General features: G+C 54.1%; 7 protein-coding genes across 7 annotated transcripts in view; 3 read left to right on the forward strand and 4 right to left on the reverse strand.

The window, feature by feature from the left end:
* Positions 1–675: 675 nt before the first annotated feature.
* On the forward strand, positions 676–1,987 carry VDBG_01948 (protein kinase domain-containing protein; the record flags this gene model as incomplete). The annotated part of the gene is made up of 3 exons (XM_003007714.1): positions 676–734; positions 1,159–1,479; positions 1,675–1,987. 3 exons carry the CDS (start codon positions 676–678, stop codon positions 1,985–1,987), a joined length of 693 nt encoding a protein of 230 aa, XP_003007760.1.
* Positions 1,988–2,887: 900 nt separating this feature from the next.
* VDBG_01949 (predicted protein) lies at positions 2,888–3,736 on the reverse strand (the record flags this gene model as incomplete). The annotated part of the gene is made up of 2 exons (XM_003007715.1): positions 2,888–3,169; positions 3,392–3,736. The coding sequence occupies 2 exons, from the start codon at positions 3,734–3,736 to the stop codon at positions 2,888–2,890; spliced, it is 627 nt and encodes a 208-aa protein (XP_003007761.1).
* Positions 3,737–5,470: 1,734 nt separating this feature from the next.
* VDBG_01950 (neprilysin-1) lies at positions 5,471–7,518 on the reverse strand (the record flags this gene model as incomplete). Its single annotated transcript, XM_003007716.1, has 5 exons — positions 5,471–5,755; positions 5,805–6,158; positions 6,497–6,520; positions 7,174–7,404; positions 7,471–7,518. 5 exons carry the CDS (start codon positions 7,516–7,518, stop codon positions 5,471–5,473), a joined length of 942 nt encoding a protein of 313 aa, XP_003007762.1.
* A 1,198-nt stretch (positions 7,519–8,716) lies between these two features.
* On the forward strand, positions 8,717–10,346 carry VDBG_01951 (pre-mRNA-splicing factor sap114; the record flags this gene model as incomplete). Its single annotated transcript, XM_003007717.1, has 3 exons — positions 8,717–9,125; positions 9,172–10,014; positions 10,099–10,346. 3 exons carry the CDS (start codon positions 8,717–8,719, stop codon positions 10,344–10,346), a joined length of 1,500 nt encoding a protein of 499 aa, XP_003007763.1.
* Positions 10,347–11,126: 780 nt separating this feature from the next.
* VDBG_01952 (sorting nexin-3) lies at positions 11,127–12,077 on the forward strand (the record flags this gene model as incomplete). Its single annotated transcript, XM_003007718.1, has 2 exons — positions 11,127–11,518; positions 11,921–12,077. 2 exons carry the CDS (start codon positions 11,127–11,129, stop codon positions 12,075–12,077), a joined length of 549 nt encoding a protein of 182 aa, XP_003007764.1.
* Positions 12,078–13,102: 1,025 nt separating this feature from the next.
* On the reverse strand, positions 13,103–14,418 carry VDBG_01953 (mitochondrial carrier protein RIM2; the record flags this gene model as incomplete). Its single annotated transcript, XM_003007719.1, has 3 exons — positions 13,103–13,327; positions 13,415–14,150; positions 14,210–14,418. 3 exons carry the CDS (start codon positions 14,416–14,418, stop codon positions 13,103–13,105), a joined length of 1,170 nt encoding a protein of 389 aa, XP_003007765.1.
* A 654-nt stretch (positions 14,419–15,072) lies between these two features.
* VDBG_01954 (conserved hypothetical protein) overlaps positions 15,073–15,823 on the reverse strand; it is a gene marked incomplete at both ends in the record, with an annotated part of 1,986 nt that continues 1,235 nt past the window's right edge. The window contains one exon of the mRNA XM_003007720.1: positions 15,073–15,570. Coding sequence (XP_003007766.1) covers positions 15,073–15,570 — 498 coding nt within the window. The remainder of the gene's footprint in view (positions 15,571–15,823) is intronic.

A 15,823-nucleotide genomic window follows, 5' to 3' on the forward strand; every position in this document is an offset into this window, starting at 1 on the left:
TGGCAGGCAACATGTGTACCCTTGTGCAGCTGCTCGTCGTCTTTTTAGCAGAGAGTGACATGAAGGCCCTTCGGGTCTTGTTGACGGATACCATTGATGGAAGTCGTGGCATGAAGCTCCGATCTTGGTGGTTCTCAGCATCTGACTCGGATGATGCTTCGCTCAGGCATCCAATGGAACATGGATTTGTGGAGAGTGCCTACCGGATGAAGACTGCCCGTGGGTATAGCTGTCTGTCTCTTGCGGTCTGGTATGCCAAGACTACCAACTGTTGCATTCGCTCTGCAGTCTTGGGTATATGATCTTTGTGGAAATAGTATTTAACGATATTGTGACAGTCGATTCCCGGCCATGGACTGAAAAGTCGATGCTTCGTCTCATCCACGAACACAGTTTTTATTCGGACAATGAGGGCCTCTATATATGTCTTCGTCGCTTCAACTGTTCCTTTCATGCTTCGATCGACTCTCATGCTCACGGCAACGCTAGCTTGGTCCATTTCTGATGATAGTCGGACGTCGACCTTTGTTGCAGACGCGCGCGCCAATCTAAGCTGACTGTCATGAAAAGGAATTCGTATCTAGTTATGAGAGCGCCTCACATATAAACGTTGTCTCTTTAGCGCGTATGGGTTTCAGGTCGTTGAGTTAGACCATCCATGTGGTGGTGCGAAGCATGGCTGTTGGTGACTTTCGGGAATCAACTTCCAACAACGTGGGAACGGTCCAAGTTTAGTAAGCGGGTCAAATGAAAATAGTTGGTAAAGGTGCCTGTAGTTGGACGGTTGGGGGCCCATTCGACCCGTAGCCCCAACCATCAGCGGCTACCATCTTCAGTGGAGGCAACTTTGACCAACCCACGCGCTTATCAGCAACCAAACATCGACCAACCTCTTCCGGGCGCTGGAATGCGTGATTCAAACTTCTGTAGAATCGCAAGGCGATGGCTGGCTTCCAACCCCCAATCAATCCTTGCGATTTTATGCTACAAAAACAGACACCTCTTATCGACCATGTCAACAATGTCAACTTCGCCCTATGAGCACATCGACGACGTCGAAAGACTCGAATACTATCGGCCAGGGGGATACCATCCCATTGAGATTGGTGACAGGCTTTGAGACCGATATACTACAGTACACAAACTCGGTTCTGGCAGTCACTCGACCCTTTGGCTGGCTCGGGACGAACAACTGTCCAAGTATGTCGCGCTTAAAGTGGCCACGGCGGACCACAACTCCAAGGAGATCGACCTATTGAGCCAACTGTCCGCCCTTGCCGATGAAAACGCGCAGGATCCCAGAAATTTTATCCCCTTGATATTGGATCGCTTCAACCTCGACGGGCCAAATGGAACACATCCGTGCTATGTCACTGCGCCGGCAAGATGCAATCTCGCTGAAGCCTTGGACCCAGGCTGTGGCCCGTTTCCGCTTCGAGTCGCCAGATCACTTGCCACCCAGCTTGCCATGGCGGTTACGTACGTCCATCATTCGGGTTATGTTCACGGGGGTGAGTACACGTACTTGGTCCTGCTAGTCATTCCTGGCTATCTCTAATGCTTGGAAGACATTCATATGGGAAACATCCTTCTCCGGTTGCCAAGTCTTGATCATCTTACCGTCGAGGAACTATACGGAGAATTTGATCAGCCAGAGCCTGAACCTGTCGTCAGAGTTGATGGACAGCCACTCCCACCAGGTGTCCCACCCCACGTCTATCCGCCGATCTGGCTCGGCAAACCTGGCGACGAAGTCACTCTCCCTGAAGCCAAGCTCGTCCTCGCCGATTTTGGGACGGCGTTCTGCCCTGCACAGGAATCAAGGTTCGAGTTCTACACGCCACTCCAGATCCGTCGACCTCAAGCAAGATTCGAGCCGATAACGCCCCTGTCGTATGCATCTGATATCTGGAGCCTCGGGTGTGTCATTTGGGGGATCCTTGGAGTGAGACCATTCCTTGATAACTGGCATATTTGGGCCAGATGACGCCACGGCGGATCAAGTCAATGCCCTTGGACTGATGCCGGATGAGTGGTGGGAGACGTGGGAGGGGAAATCAAAACTATTTAGCGATAATGGGAAGCCAAAGGAGGGACGCAAGGTGTGGACTTTTGATCAGCGATTTCAAGATGCGATCCAGGGGCCAAGAAGAAGAAGGGGACTGGAGGTGATGGATGATCCGGAAAGAGATACTCTGTTCAAGATGATACGGGGCATGTTCGTTTTTAGACCTGGTGATCGTCTGAGCGCAGATGAAGTGCTGCGATCGGACTGGATGAGGACGTACGCGATTCCCGAAGCCGAGGAGACTTGAGACCGAAGGTTGCTCTGCAACGACCTCTCATCCACAAATGCATAGGTTCCCAGCTCGAGCTAGAGGCGCTACAGCCTGATCGTGTCGTTCTTTACCGGACACTCTCGAGCCGCATGTTCTGGCACGCAGTAGCCACCTGTTGTCGTTGTTTCCCACTAGGCTCCTATATAGTTGTATCTTATTGCATCTCAAGCATTGCCTGACGACACTGTTGATTACATAGCTCATATTATACTAACTCGCCTTGCTTGGGAAGTATAATACCATTACTAGCAGTATTTCACGTACTGTTAGCTTTTTGTATCTATTACAATAGTTCTGATTATAACTCTTTTGTTGATTCAACCTTGTAAGTAGTTGCTTTACAGATTCAGTATGCTGAAGCGACTAATAATAATGAGATATTTTCAGCATGCAGCAGCGCCATACTTATAATCTAAAGCTGTATAGTTAGGGTAGGCAAAACCGGCCGCTTCTACTAAATCGGAAAACGGAGCCCTGTCCCCGTGTCCAGATACATAGCTTTATTATAATTAGACGTCAATGCGCCGAGATGTAATATAGCGTTCTACTCACATTGAATGAAGCGGAACGCGATCTCTAACATAATCTGCCAAGGCCCCAAACAAGAGGGACTGATCATTGAGAAGCAAGCCGTTTGTTGGGTTGGCATCGTCGGCGTCGAAGATAACCGAGGTGCTGCTGTTGGTTGAACACTTGGGTGACGCCAAAGAGTAACTATAATCGATGCAGTGGACAGACTGCTTCATGTGCACAAATGTGACCTGCATGTGGCTGTCTGATAGAATGAAAGGCTTATCCGTTCTTGGCTTTGATTTAATATCTCGAGTGAACTACAATATTCTGGAAGATTGCTTACGAATATGTAATGAATTGATTATTTGGAACTTGCGTGTAGTAGTCGCGGGCAAAGTTCAAGACAATGACTTTGGCTCCAGCGTTGGCGTAGTCGTTTTCTCTAGAGACATGATCGTGGTGGTGATGGGAAGGCTTTGCTCCCCCGGATGGTTGTCAAATTTATGCTTCGCTTCCTCATTTTCGGATTGATGACGTACCCAAACATAGCCAACCGGCTTTTTAAGTACTTCTTCTACCCATTGAATCACGAAATGACTCTGGTGCGCTGGACAGTCGAGCACTATCGCGTACGTGTCCATTTCCCAGACAACTTGTCTGTACGCTTCGGCATCTTCAAAGATCAACAGCCAGACACCTGGCAGGTCGGGATATGGGTTAATTGCAGTGAGGTTCTTCAATATTCCGCGGTAGGCACCGGCCCATACGTGTATTCCGTAGAGCTCGGAAATCTCGGACCAGTCGTAGGAGTTGTCGCGCATTGGCAACTGATGCAGCTCGCGCGGAGTCTGAAGCTGCGGTAAGGATACTTTTGTGTTCGTCATGATTTCTGCTACAGAGTAATCTTCGTACACTCGGTACTCATTATATATACCTTTGAATCGCCTCGGAAAGTGAACACCATTGACGTCGATGTAATCTTGAAGCATCAGGTCGCGAGTTGATCTTCCAAACATGCCATGGTTCTCATAAGGACGGATGATGTATGGAAGTTTTGTGCTTGGGTCTATAATGACCGACACATCTAGAGAGTGATCATAGACTAAAGGAGTAAGCTTCGAGTGGTCAAACAAAGACTTTTGCGACTCACTAGACGTCATTTCGACTCCCGACCCGATCAGCTCTGTAGAAAGACTGAAATTACCATTGGATAGAATCTGTGAGCTTAGCTAGAGATTCCAATAGGCGCAAGCTGGCGAGATCTAACTGTCAACATGAGTAGAGGGGACATCTTTTCAGCTTGATTGGTTAAGTAAGCAGCAAGGAGTCCTAAGCTCAGTTAGCTGAGCTCCGCAAATATCGATATGAATACCACGATTCACCATCAACATAGCCCGAAGGTGGTGCTCCAATTACAGACTGAGGCGAGCGCATTGCCAAGAATTGACACCATTGAAGGAGCGGCCTTTGCATCCTCAGCACGGCCCCGACGGCAGCCGCTTAGTTATCAGTGCTGGCTTTCTGTTCTGTCGGCAACCTCATTCAATCATTTCTCGGTGCTCGTTTAGGTATCATTACCCGTGGGCACGGGATCATTATGAAGAGACTTTCTTTAGGTATCATTGCACAAATCATTTCTTAGACGGTAGCGATTGGAATATCACGATGTCTATGTTTGCTGACGAAATACTTCCTTCGTTTTGTGGCGCAGAGGCGTCGAGAGGCAAGAGGGTGCCCGCGCCGTGTTCGCCAAGAGATTTTCGAGCTACTTATGCGATAAGTGCACCATCATTTGATCACCCCAAAGTAGCTATGTAGATACGGGGTTTTTTACATAGTGATCAATTGAACTTATTACCCAAATAAATACTACCATCGGACGGCCTCGATCCACGAAGGTACGAGGTAACTGGTGCTGTAGGGTGATGTCAGGCGACCCTGCGGAGCCACCAGGAGTCGCCAAGCAGGGGTTCGACTAGGGGCTAAGGGCTACGAGAGAACGAATATATATAAGCTGCGGAGGGCCCAAATTCAGATGTATTCCGACCCCATACCTATCTTTTAACTATCTGCGGACCCTGTGGAAGACCCCTTCACTCTGCTCTAAACCACCCACTGACAGGTGTTGACCTCCTACAACATACAAGGGCCCGTTCACCTCCCTTTCGAAAGTATGCCGTCGCGTTTCATTTTCTGCTTAAAATCCGCTTTCGGACCCTTATCCTTTCATACTCAACAACGATACTCCAGCAGCTTCTTTGTTGAGCCAGATGAAGAATATGGAAAGTTTATCGCTCGAAGAAAGGTGTGGGTCACTACCACAGTGATATTGTGACCAGAAATAGGGTTTACTAATCGCAGAGAGTGTATGAATCACTCATCACAACCACCACCAAGTCCACGGCTCAGGACTCTCAGATACTGCCGAGATCAAGCCTTAGGATGATTTTCCCATGCTTGTATCCATTGTTTAGAACAGCCAACAGAGCAGGGTTCAAATCCGATAGCTCAATATCATCCACCAGTCATATCTTACATCGTTGAATTGGCTTTCATTACATTTCTGCTTTATCAAGGATATCCGGGCCGCGACCCATCCTCACATTAGGCTCAAAAGCTTACCATAGCTCACATGTTGGATCCTTCTTGGGGCAGTTGAAGGCTTCTAGGAAACCAGTCGAGTTCGCAACCGTGTACAGAATACTCGCACGGTCAGGCGGATGGCTCCCGCCAATACTCTTTTCCAAGACTTCTGGCTGTGACTTGCTACACCATCTGTTACCGAAGGCAACGAAAAACAGCTGCGCGGGTGTGAAACTTTCGAGAGCAGGGAGGCGTTGGCTAGGCGCTTCAGCCTCACGCTTTTTCCATACTCGGAACGATGTTGCGAGCTGCAGCAAGATCTGCCAGATTAATGCCCATAGAAAGGTCACCAGTTGGGGAAGGACTCACGCCACCAGCATCAGCGATGGTTTCGGCTTGGGTACTTATTCCAGTGATGTTCTCGGCTTTTCCATCCGAGTTGATGATCTGATACTGGTCATATTGATCGATGAAACACTGTGCTCGCTTTTCGAAATCAACGATTGTGGCGTTGTCCCACCACTCCACCTTGTTTCCCAACTCATCGTAGTGACGACCAAAGTTGTCAAACCCGTGGCTGATTTCATGGCTCGCAAGCATGCCCTGGGAGCCATAGTTGACGTACTCGGGATACCGTAAGCCGAAAAAGGGCGACTGCATAATCCCAGCCGGAAACACGATCTTGTTTTGCTCGTAAATATGATAGGCATTTACCTCGGCCACCTGTAGTGAACAGTCAGTGCTCCTGCAGTAAAGTGAATAGGTGATGGATGCTCGGGCTACGGTTTCGTACTGTGAACAACCATCCATCATTATCCTTCGGGGCAAGAAGAATCAGCCAGTTCTTGTTCCTTAGGGAAACTGACAAAGCCACAGAATTTTCGAAATACGCCCCCTGGCTGATATTCAGGCCGCGATACCAACCCCTCACTGATTGAGCATCGCCCACATTTAGAATTCGCTGTAGGATATCCAATCGTTTGAGCCATAGCGTCCACTGTGATCATGTGAGAAGAATTGTTACGAATATCGCCAGTATCGCGGCTTTGCGTGACTCTCACCTTAAGGAACTGCGCGCTTCTTAACTGCGTCGCTCATCCAAGAAGTTGCTGCTAGACGCTCGCGATATGCATTTTTGAATTCTCCAATCATTCGGTCTCCTAGCGTCTTAGACTCACTGCTAAATGCCTTTTGCACGAAGGCTCGTCCGAAACTCCACCTCAATTCTTTTGAGATTTGCGAAATATAGGTCTGCGATCGTTCTAGTGTACTTTCAGGCTCTACGCCATTCATTATGTTCTGAATCCGCCTTGGCGAGAGGCTAAAGTCGGGGGAAACCCGAGCCATGAGAGTATAGGTGGTAAACCACATCAGGCAAATCTGGATCGTCTCTCGATCTGTGTTGTCAAGGACTCCAAACATCCGTCCGAACCACGAGGGTTGATGTTTGCTCCAAAAACGGCCAGGCAATTCACCTTCGCATGGGTGGGCAAGCGCGATCCAGGCGAGCCGACCGGGGCGTCTCCCAGCACAAGGAGAGCTTGGACGTCTGGTCACAGATGGGAAACTCATCGCAGATTCCCCTTGCCCTACCCGAGGAGCTGGGCGACAACACGCAGCTTCGAGGTAGCTTGGATCGCGACAATGAGAGAGGTGACGGCGCATCCACAAACGACAATTCCGCCAAATCAGTCATATTTCCGTTCAGCCGGGCATTCTATCAAAACAGGCGCCTTACAAAGTGCTCGGGATCCCGGAAGTCACGATCGTCTCTTGCACGATCAATGTTCTCACGGCTGTGTTTTGGAATGTGCCGAGTGTTGCTGCCATCCAGATTACCCAGTGCTTCACGAGTGACGGGGAGCAAGGCGTTCTTTTGTGGGAAGTGCTCAGGATCTGGGGCATTATGAGCTTCAGCATTGCGGTGATCACAATCACTCAGGTTCCCTTTACCTTGGCCTTTGTGATTCTAGCTAAGCATTTGATTGTCGGCCAGCGAGTTCTAGGCAACTACGACTGGGATAAATCCTCGTACTGTCAGCGATGGCAACTTCATCTCGCTCTCGAGCGGCTCCGCCGCCATTGCTTTCGCGGTCAAGGTATATTAAGCTATTTCACTGGTATAGAGTGGCTGGTGTGGTACTATCGTCTGTTGGGGTCCCGAGTAGGTCGTAACTGTGCACTCTTCGCCAATGGCCATCTTACCGTTATGCTTACAGAGCCTGATCTCGTCAGCATTGGCGATCGCGTCGCCATTGATGATGCGAGTATTGTGCGCACATCAATACGCGGGGAACTTTGACCTCAGCCGCCTCGACATTGGCGATGATGTGTGCTTCGCTCAGGAAGTCGACTCTCAGCGCGCGTCAATGCACCTGATGCTTGCTTGCTAGAACACCACTCTTGTCATGGGGGGCGATGTTGTGGGGACAAAGTGCACTCTGCAAGGCTGGCCCGCGGAATCGTTTGTAGTAAGAAGGATGCCAAGTAGGAAGGCCTGCTAGAGTGAATGTTGTCATGAAATGACCTGGGATCGCTTTTCATGCTGGCATTGTCGACAAGAGCCCAAGGGCGCCCGTAGCTCAATCTAGGGTTTCCTGATACATGGGAATCACTAACACTAAAGTTCAAGCCCTATGATGAGCAATGGTCCAGCTCCTGGTGTCCATTCTCAGCACGCCTTACAATCCTCCCCCCCATGAAGCGGTTTGCTGCTGCGGAGCGCTCAACACGTGCACAGAAACGCTTCTTCAGTCCTACTCTACGCGCACTCGGCGAAACGACCCTTAGTAACCCAGGCAGGCCCTTCGTTACGCCCTTACACTAAAAATGCCTATGTTCAATGGTGAATTACAATTTAATATTATGCTCCACTGAATGAAGCTTAAAACTAGGTTGGCAGTTACTTGACTAAAGATATCGTTGGTACCGAAAATCTTGAAAATGGATAGACTGAGGGTTAGGGTTACTGGAGTTGTGTCGAAACTGCATCCCCGCCAAAACGATAGAGATGCTACAAGCATGGTTATATATGTATTTATCAGAATCCAAGGTCGACCACGCTCCGGCCGGCCTGGCCACCACGCGTGCATCGGATCCTCGTCACATTTGCTCCTGCACCCAAAAAAACATTATCCACTCTGTTCGACTGAGCATCGCCAATCGCCACCGGCGCCGACGACCACCCTCGACATCTCCCGAACCTCTAACACAGACGCGAAACGGCTTCTTCCCATTGAGACAAGGCCCAACACTACCAGCCGCTGAAGGATTCCGTCAACATGGCCTCGGCCGCGACGAACGGCGATGCCGCCGCGGCTCTCGACGACATCAAGCCCCCCGCCGGTGTCGTGCTCCCGCCGCGCGAGATTCGCAACGTCCTCGAGAAGACGGCGGGCTACGTGGCGCGCAACGGATTTGTCTTCGAGGACAGGATCCGCGAGAAGGAGCGCGCCAATCCCAAGTTCAGCTTCCTCAACACGGCCGACGCCTACTACGCCTTTTACCAGTGGCGGCTCGAGGAGATCAAGGCCGGGCGCGGCACGGCCATCGCCGCGGGACGCGCCAACGAGGCGGCGGCGGCGGCGGCGGAGAAGCCCAAGGGACCCCCTAAGCAGGCGGACTTTCAGTTCTCGGCGCGCATGCCGCGGCTCAGCCAGAAGGACCTCGACGTCATCCGGCTGACGCGCTGTTCGTGGCCAAGAACGGGCGGCAGTTCATGACGCACACGGCCCAGCGCGAGGCCGGCAGCCCGCAGTTTCACTTTCTCATCCCGAACCACACCTTCACAACTTTTCCAGCACCAGGTCGACCAGTACACGGCGCTGCTGCGGACGACGGGGCCTCGGCGGCGAGGGCGGCAAGCTGCAGCAGGAGGTCACGGCCGAGCTGCAGGGCAACGTCGACGACAAATACAGGGTGCTGGCGCGGGCGCGGCAGCGGGCCGAGTACGCGCGCTTCCAGGAGGCCGAGAAGGTCAAGAGGGAGCAGGAGACGGAGAAGAAGCGCGAGGAGTTTGCGCGCATCGACTGGAACGACTTTGTCGTCGTCGAGACGATTGTCTTCAACGACGCCGACGAGCAGGCCAACCTGCCGCCGCCGACGAACCTCGCCGACCTGCAGTACGCGTCTCTCGAGGAGAGGAACAATGCGTCGATTGGCGGCAATTTCCGCATCGAGGAGGCCATGCCCGACGAGGTCACCGACTACAACGCGACGTCACTGCCTCTGCACAACAGCTACGCGCCGCAACAACCCCAGCAGCAGCAGCAGCAGCAGCAGCAGCAGCAGCAGCAGCAGCAGCAGCAGCCATACCACCAGACACACGGACCGAATGGACAACCGCCGAGGAAGACGGCCGAAGAGGAGGAGGAAGATAGGCGGATCCAGGAGAGGAGCGACGCGCGCGCGAGGGAGCAGCAGGCGCGAGCCGAGGCACGGGGCGGCAACGGGCCCATGAAGATCAAGGAGAACTACGTGCCGCGGGCGATGCAGCGGGCGGCGCAAGCGGTGCCGATGGCGCTGTGCCCGAACTGCAAGCAGCAGATTCCGATGGACGAGCTCGAGGCGCACATGAGGAGTGAGTGGACCTCGGACCCCGCCCCTATTTTTTGTTTCTTCTTTTTACCCAAGGGGTCGCATCTCTGCTAACACATCTGTCTAGTTGAACTGCTCGATCCTCGATGGAAGGACCAGAAGGCCAAGGCCGACGCGCGTTATGCGACGACGAACCTGTCGACGGCTGATGTGGCCAACAATCTCAAGAGGCTGGCAAGTCAGCGCAGCGATGTGTTTGACGGCATCACGGGCCAGCCTCTGAGCGAAGAGGAGCAGGCTCGACGGAAGAAGGCGGCGGTCACGGCGTGGAGAACCCCAACATGGGGCCCAACCACATGCAAGGGCTCAATGTGAATGACCAGATCCGAGCGATCCACCAGAAGTTTTCGGATCGCAAGTAGGGTCGGGCGAAGGGAGGGCTACTGCTGTACCATGTGTACGTTTGTACAATGTGTAGGCCTGTACAATGTGGTGTGGTGGTAAGGCATTCGCCGTGTACACGAGAGGGTTCAGGTTTGATCATGGGGTAGCGAGCGGCCCAAGAGTTCGCTGTAGCTGCAAGAGAGGCTTTGCATAATGAAAAACGAGGGACAAGATGGATACTTTCCTGCTGCCGATGGTGTCTGATGCTGATGGTGTCTGATGCCTATGGACGTATGCACAAGGCTGCAGCTCGTGATGATGACATGATACATACCGACTCCCTAAAGGTAGGTACGAGGCAGCCCCCGCATCTGCAGCTTGTGTGCTTGATCTGAGGTAGTAATGCGAGCTAGCATCTGCCATCCGAGCTTCTTCCCCCCCGGCAACTCCAATAAAGGCACCTTTCTTTACCCCTCCTCGCCTGCTTTCCGATTGCCAGCCAAAAAGCGGGAATTCCTGTGACCTGCTACCTGCAACCTGCAACTTACGACCTACAACCAACGACACACGACCTCGACGACCTCGACGCCCTCGACGACTTCTCCCCTCCATCGCATCCTCCCCCCCCCGCCGACACATCCTCTCTCCCGGCGACCCCCCGCCAACACCGCCAAAACGGCGTCCCGCGACCAGGACGGGGCTCAGGCCCCCGGCGGCGCCGAGTCGCCCAACTCGCCGACCTCGCCCTTCCACCGTCCCATCCTCCAGGCCATGCCCGACAACCGTCAGCAGTCCTTTGACGAGATTTACGGCCCGCCTGAGAACTTCCTCGAGATCGAGGTCCGCAACCCCCGCACCCACGGCATGGGCCGCTCCATGTACACCGACTACGAGATTCTCTGCCGCACAAACATCCCCGCCTTCAAGCTGCGCGCCTCGAGCGTCCGCCGCCGCTACTCCGACTTTGAGTACTTTCGCGACATCCTCGAGCGCGAGTCCGCCCGCGTCACCATCCCGCCGCTGCCCGGCAAGGTCTTCACGAACCGCTTCAGCGACGACGTCATCGAGGGCCGCCGCGCCGGCCTCGAAAAGTTTCTCAAGATTGTCGTCGGGCCACCCCCTTCTGCAGACCGGCAGCAAGGTCCTCGCCGCCTTCGTCCAAGGTATGCCGATGCCGCTGCTCACCACCTCTTCCTCCTCTTCCTCTCTTCCCTCCCTGCTCTCTGCCCGAGACGCCGCCGCCGCCGGCCACCGCCCTGCACACCCCCGTCTCCTCCGAGTCGCTGCGCGCCGCCGTCGCCGCCGAGCGCCAGCAGGAGGACCTCGTCTGGATCGTCGGCAGGACGAGGGGCAGGCGGCGGTCTTCCGTCCTGCAGCAGCAACAGCAGCAGCCGCAGCCGCAGCACCACCACCACCACCACCAACAGCCGCCCGCGGGCAGACACAGGGACGGGGACAAGAGAGAGGCACTTCACAGCGCGAGGGGACAGACAGCTGACGTGATGCGCAGACCCCAACTGGGACCGCAATGCGTGGTGACTGAAACTCCGACGCGCCTGGCCCAGCGCCTCGCCGCACCCCTCGTCCCCGCCGCCCGCTGCGCCGAAGCGCCTCCGCGTCGCCCCTGCCCGGGTCCCCAATAAGCTGCGCAAGAGACATGCGCCGCGCTGCCAGCCGCGCTCCGACACGCCGCTTGAACGGGTGTCGTCGTCAGACATGTGAATTCCGCTGTTGCGCGCGCCCATATGCCCAACGAGGAATCGAGCCTTGCATTGGTTATGAATGGATTGGCAGGACAATGGGGTGAATGCGATCGGGGCAGGACGTTGAGCAGGGATCTGGATACAGGCAATTTTGGTGTGTGCGTGTGAGAGAGAAAGAAAATGAGTGTGTGTTACTTAGGTTGAGGGGGCCGTTTTGTCCTTCTATCTCTTCTTCCCCGCGCAGCACTGTCAGCTTCCTACATGACGTCTCACCCGCTTGATATAGGAATCCACGGGCCGCCAGCATGACCTTTTTTTCCCTTCTCTCTCTCTTTTCCGTGTTCATTCTCCTCTTGCCCGGCCTTCATCCTAGCAGTTTCCTTCTTTTTTTCTTTTTCTCAAAAGTGGCGTTGGGAGGGAGGAAAGCTCTGCCATGACATGAGCTGCAAACCATTCTTTCTCACCTTTCACAAAGTGTGTGTACTCTCAATGATATGTAAACGCTAGGCAAAAAATGCCCGACGCAGAAAAAATTGACCGAATCAGGATATGTCCATTCGCTGTTCTCCCTTGCATCGATTGGCCCTTGGCTGTCTGCCTGTCATTTGCAGAAGCCTAGACTCTCCCAGCCGGCGACCCCTCTACTCCTAACAAGTGTGGTGTTACAAAACTGTTACTAATGTACACGTTTCCCTCTTTCTCTCTCTCTTCTCTCTCGAGTGGAGAATCTCCCAACGCCGGAATTTTTCTGCTGCCCCAATGCAAAGCCTTACCCCTCCGTGCGGTTTCCATGCCCCATCTGCTACCTGTTCCGGATTCAATGGCCGGCGCCTGATTTTATCTTTTTCCAAAATAAGTGGTTTGTGGTGTTGTACAAAAAGAGGTGTGTTCGAAGAAGTGTTATGCGAGAAGGATATCGTGGAGAAGCGGAGGTGTGTGTGTAAGTGTATATGTGTGTCCGCAGGCCGGGCGGTGGTGCGGCTCGTATTACAAAGTCGTTTTATCGTCGCGATTGCGCTTCTTCCCCTTTCCTGCCGTTTGCGGTCACTCCTTTTCGTTGGATGGCACGTCGAACAACCGGAGGATACCCTCGTACATGCCGAACATGATGGCGGCGCTCGGCACCGTCCGCATCAGGTGCGGCGTCAGGCCGCCGTAAAGGCCCATGAAGCCTTCTTCCTTCCACACGAGCTTGAAGCACTGCATGAGACCGGTGTACTTGAGCCGGCCGTTGGCCTCGGGCGCCTGTCGTAGCCTTGTCCGTGCAACCTGTGGCATGTCAGTACACGTGATTCAGTCTAGAGAAAAGAGTCTTGTACGCCATCCCGGCGGGCAAGGGGAGGCAAGGTAACCTACTTCGTGAGGGTATGCAATAACGGCGGCCACAAACTTGGCGCCGCCAGCGGAGATGATTTTGCCCGTCCAATCGACCGTCGTATCCCAAGCCGTCTTGTCGCGGCCGCTCGCGACAATCTTGTCGTTGCGCTCCTTCAGGTAGCGCTTCATCTGCTCGTACATCATCCACTGCAGCGTGCTCTCTGTGACGCCGAGGTAGCTGGCGCTCATGCCCTTGTACAGGCCGCGGATGCCTTCGGTGCCCAGCACCTGCCGGATGCAGTCGATGCTGTTGCGGTACTGGCGCGTCGCGGCGCCGCCTGCCTTTTCGACGATCGTCTTGTCGAGCTGCAGGCGCGTCTTGACCATCCAGATCGGGTTCGTCGCCGTGCTTGTCACGATGCCCGCCGCGGCCGCCGCGCAGAGGTGCACCCAAGCCGCCTCCTTGCCGTCGTTGGCGTACTGTGCGATGAGACGCTTGCCGTTGCCGTAGGTGTAGAAGTTGATGGCGCGCGCCGGGACGACGCCCGTCAAATTCGGACCGAGGCCTTTGAACAGGGCCCGCGGGCCCTCGAGCTTGTAGACAGAAGAGAGAATGGATAGGGTGTCGCGAAGGTGGAAGGCGGCGGCGGAACACGGATTGAGGGCAACAGCAGGACGAGAAGCCCGCAGCTGAGATTGGTAAAAGTCGGATTGGAGGCGTGTCTTCAGAACGTCAAGAGGCGCCGTCAGGGCAGCCGATGTCATGCCGCCGACACTAGAGGCATGTTAGCTGTCTGGCGATGAGGAGAAAAAGGGGCAAGGGGCAGAGCCTACCCTCCGGCCAGGAAATGGACCCATGACTTTCCAAACGGCGATGTCTGGGTTACAATCGCTGGGTTCTGTGTAGTGTCGGGAAACACATCGCCAGTCTCTCGAGATGTCATGAAGGATGCCGTGTCTGGTTGAGGGCTGTGAAGGGTTGGCCTGCCATGGCGGTCTCCAGGACCTGCCATGAAGTCTGGTTTCGAGAAGGAGTGGGCCATCGATGTGGCGAGACAAGGCGGAGACAAAAGCGAGGTGAAGTGAGTCGCGGTCGTTGGGAAAAAGAGGGCAGAAACAAAATTATGATCTATCTCGGTGCGATTCGCGGGCACAAAGAGATGTTGTCGTGATCTCTGGGTGAGTTGACCGGGACTTGTGGTGCCATGGGGTTTATCGAGATATGGATCAGGGTCCCGGAATCATCAAGTCTTTTTTTCCTCTGTACAACGACGCGCCGCGCATCGACTGGGCTGTGTCATCATAAGACTTGGCCCGTGCATCAATGGGATGGGCAGGAGTGGTAGGCGGTGTGCCTACACATCCACGCCACTCGGTGTGTGTCGGTGTGACGAGGTCCTGGAATGCATGCATTACGATTGGCCTAGCCTTCACTTTCAGGGGCATACATTTGCGTGAGCCAGCGTGTATGATTGTTCATGCATAAACTTGATTTTGATACGTATTTCTCACTTCGTTTTTCTCTCAACATATGTACAGGCTGCCCATGTCCCATGATCGTCTTCACCACGCCACCTATGAGCTCTATCTGTCAGAACCCTGTGCTTCAGCCTGACATGGCATAGCCACGTGATTGATGATGTTCTTTGTGTACATCTCATTTTCCACTTGACCTCAGCATCAGGATTTCCATTAATCTAATGCCCTGTTGGCGAAGGGGCTTGCCTGACGATACCATCTCGAGCGTCCGCTGCTGCCGTAGCTACCGAGGCCATATGGCTCAGCCGAGCATGGTCTCTGTGTGGGCCCGGATGATCGTCACGGTGAAGTATATCTGCTGGCCATGGCTTGGATGCCGAGGGCGAGACGGACACGCGGATCTGCGGCAGACTATTCGGCGGTGCCCTCTTCTCTACCGTTTCGGTTGGAGAAGGTGGCCGTATCGTGGGCTGGCTTCCCCTGCTGCCCGGTCTCGAGCTCTCTCCGCGGGCTGGTGGCGAACCTACAGACTCATCCGTCGTGTGGCGCTGCTCATCGTGGCTCGCATCATATTTCAACCCTGTCGCGTGACCCGAACCAGATCCACTGCCTTCCAGTTCAGCGTCCCCCGCGTTGTTCTCTTCCCGTTCGAGCCATGCAATTTCGCGCTCTGTGATGGTCTTCCAAGAGCACTTGGCGTGCTTTTTGGTGCAACCCTGGCATGCCGTGAGATGCTTGATGCAGGGCGATTTCAGTCGTCGACAACGGTCACATGGTGGGTAGATTGGGCTTCCTTTGTCGAGTCTTTCTATGCGCGAGGTCATCGCGTGCGGTGGACTTGCGGATGGGTCGAAAGAGTCCCTCCGTGCACAGGGGGGAGCGGACGGTAAAGGGATCGACCAGGCTGCGCCGGCCAGTTGCTGACGATGATCCGAGCGCTAGTCGAGTTGTGAGATATGACCAGCATCG

Source organism: Verticillium alfalfae, genomic scaffold, assembly GCF_000150825.1.
Source record: "Verticillium alfalfae VaMs.102 supercont1.2 genomic scaffold, whole genome shotgun sequence".
NCBI classification, from domain to species: domain Eukaryota; kingdom Fungi; phylum Ascomycota; class Sordariomycetes; order Glomerellales; family Plectosphaerellaceae; genus Verticillium; species Verticillium alfalfae.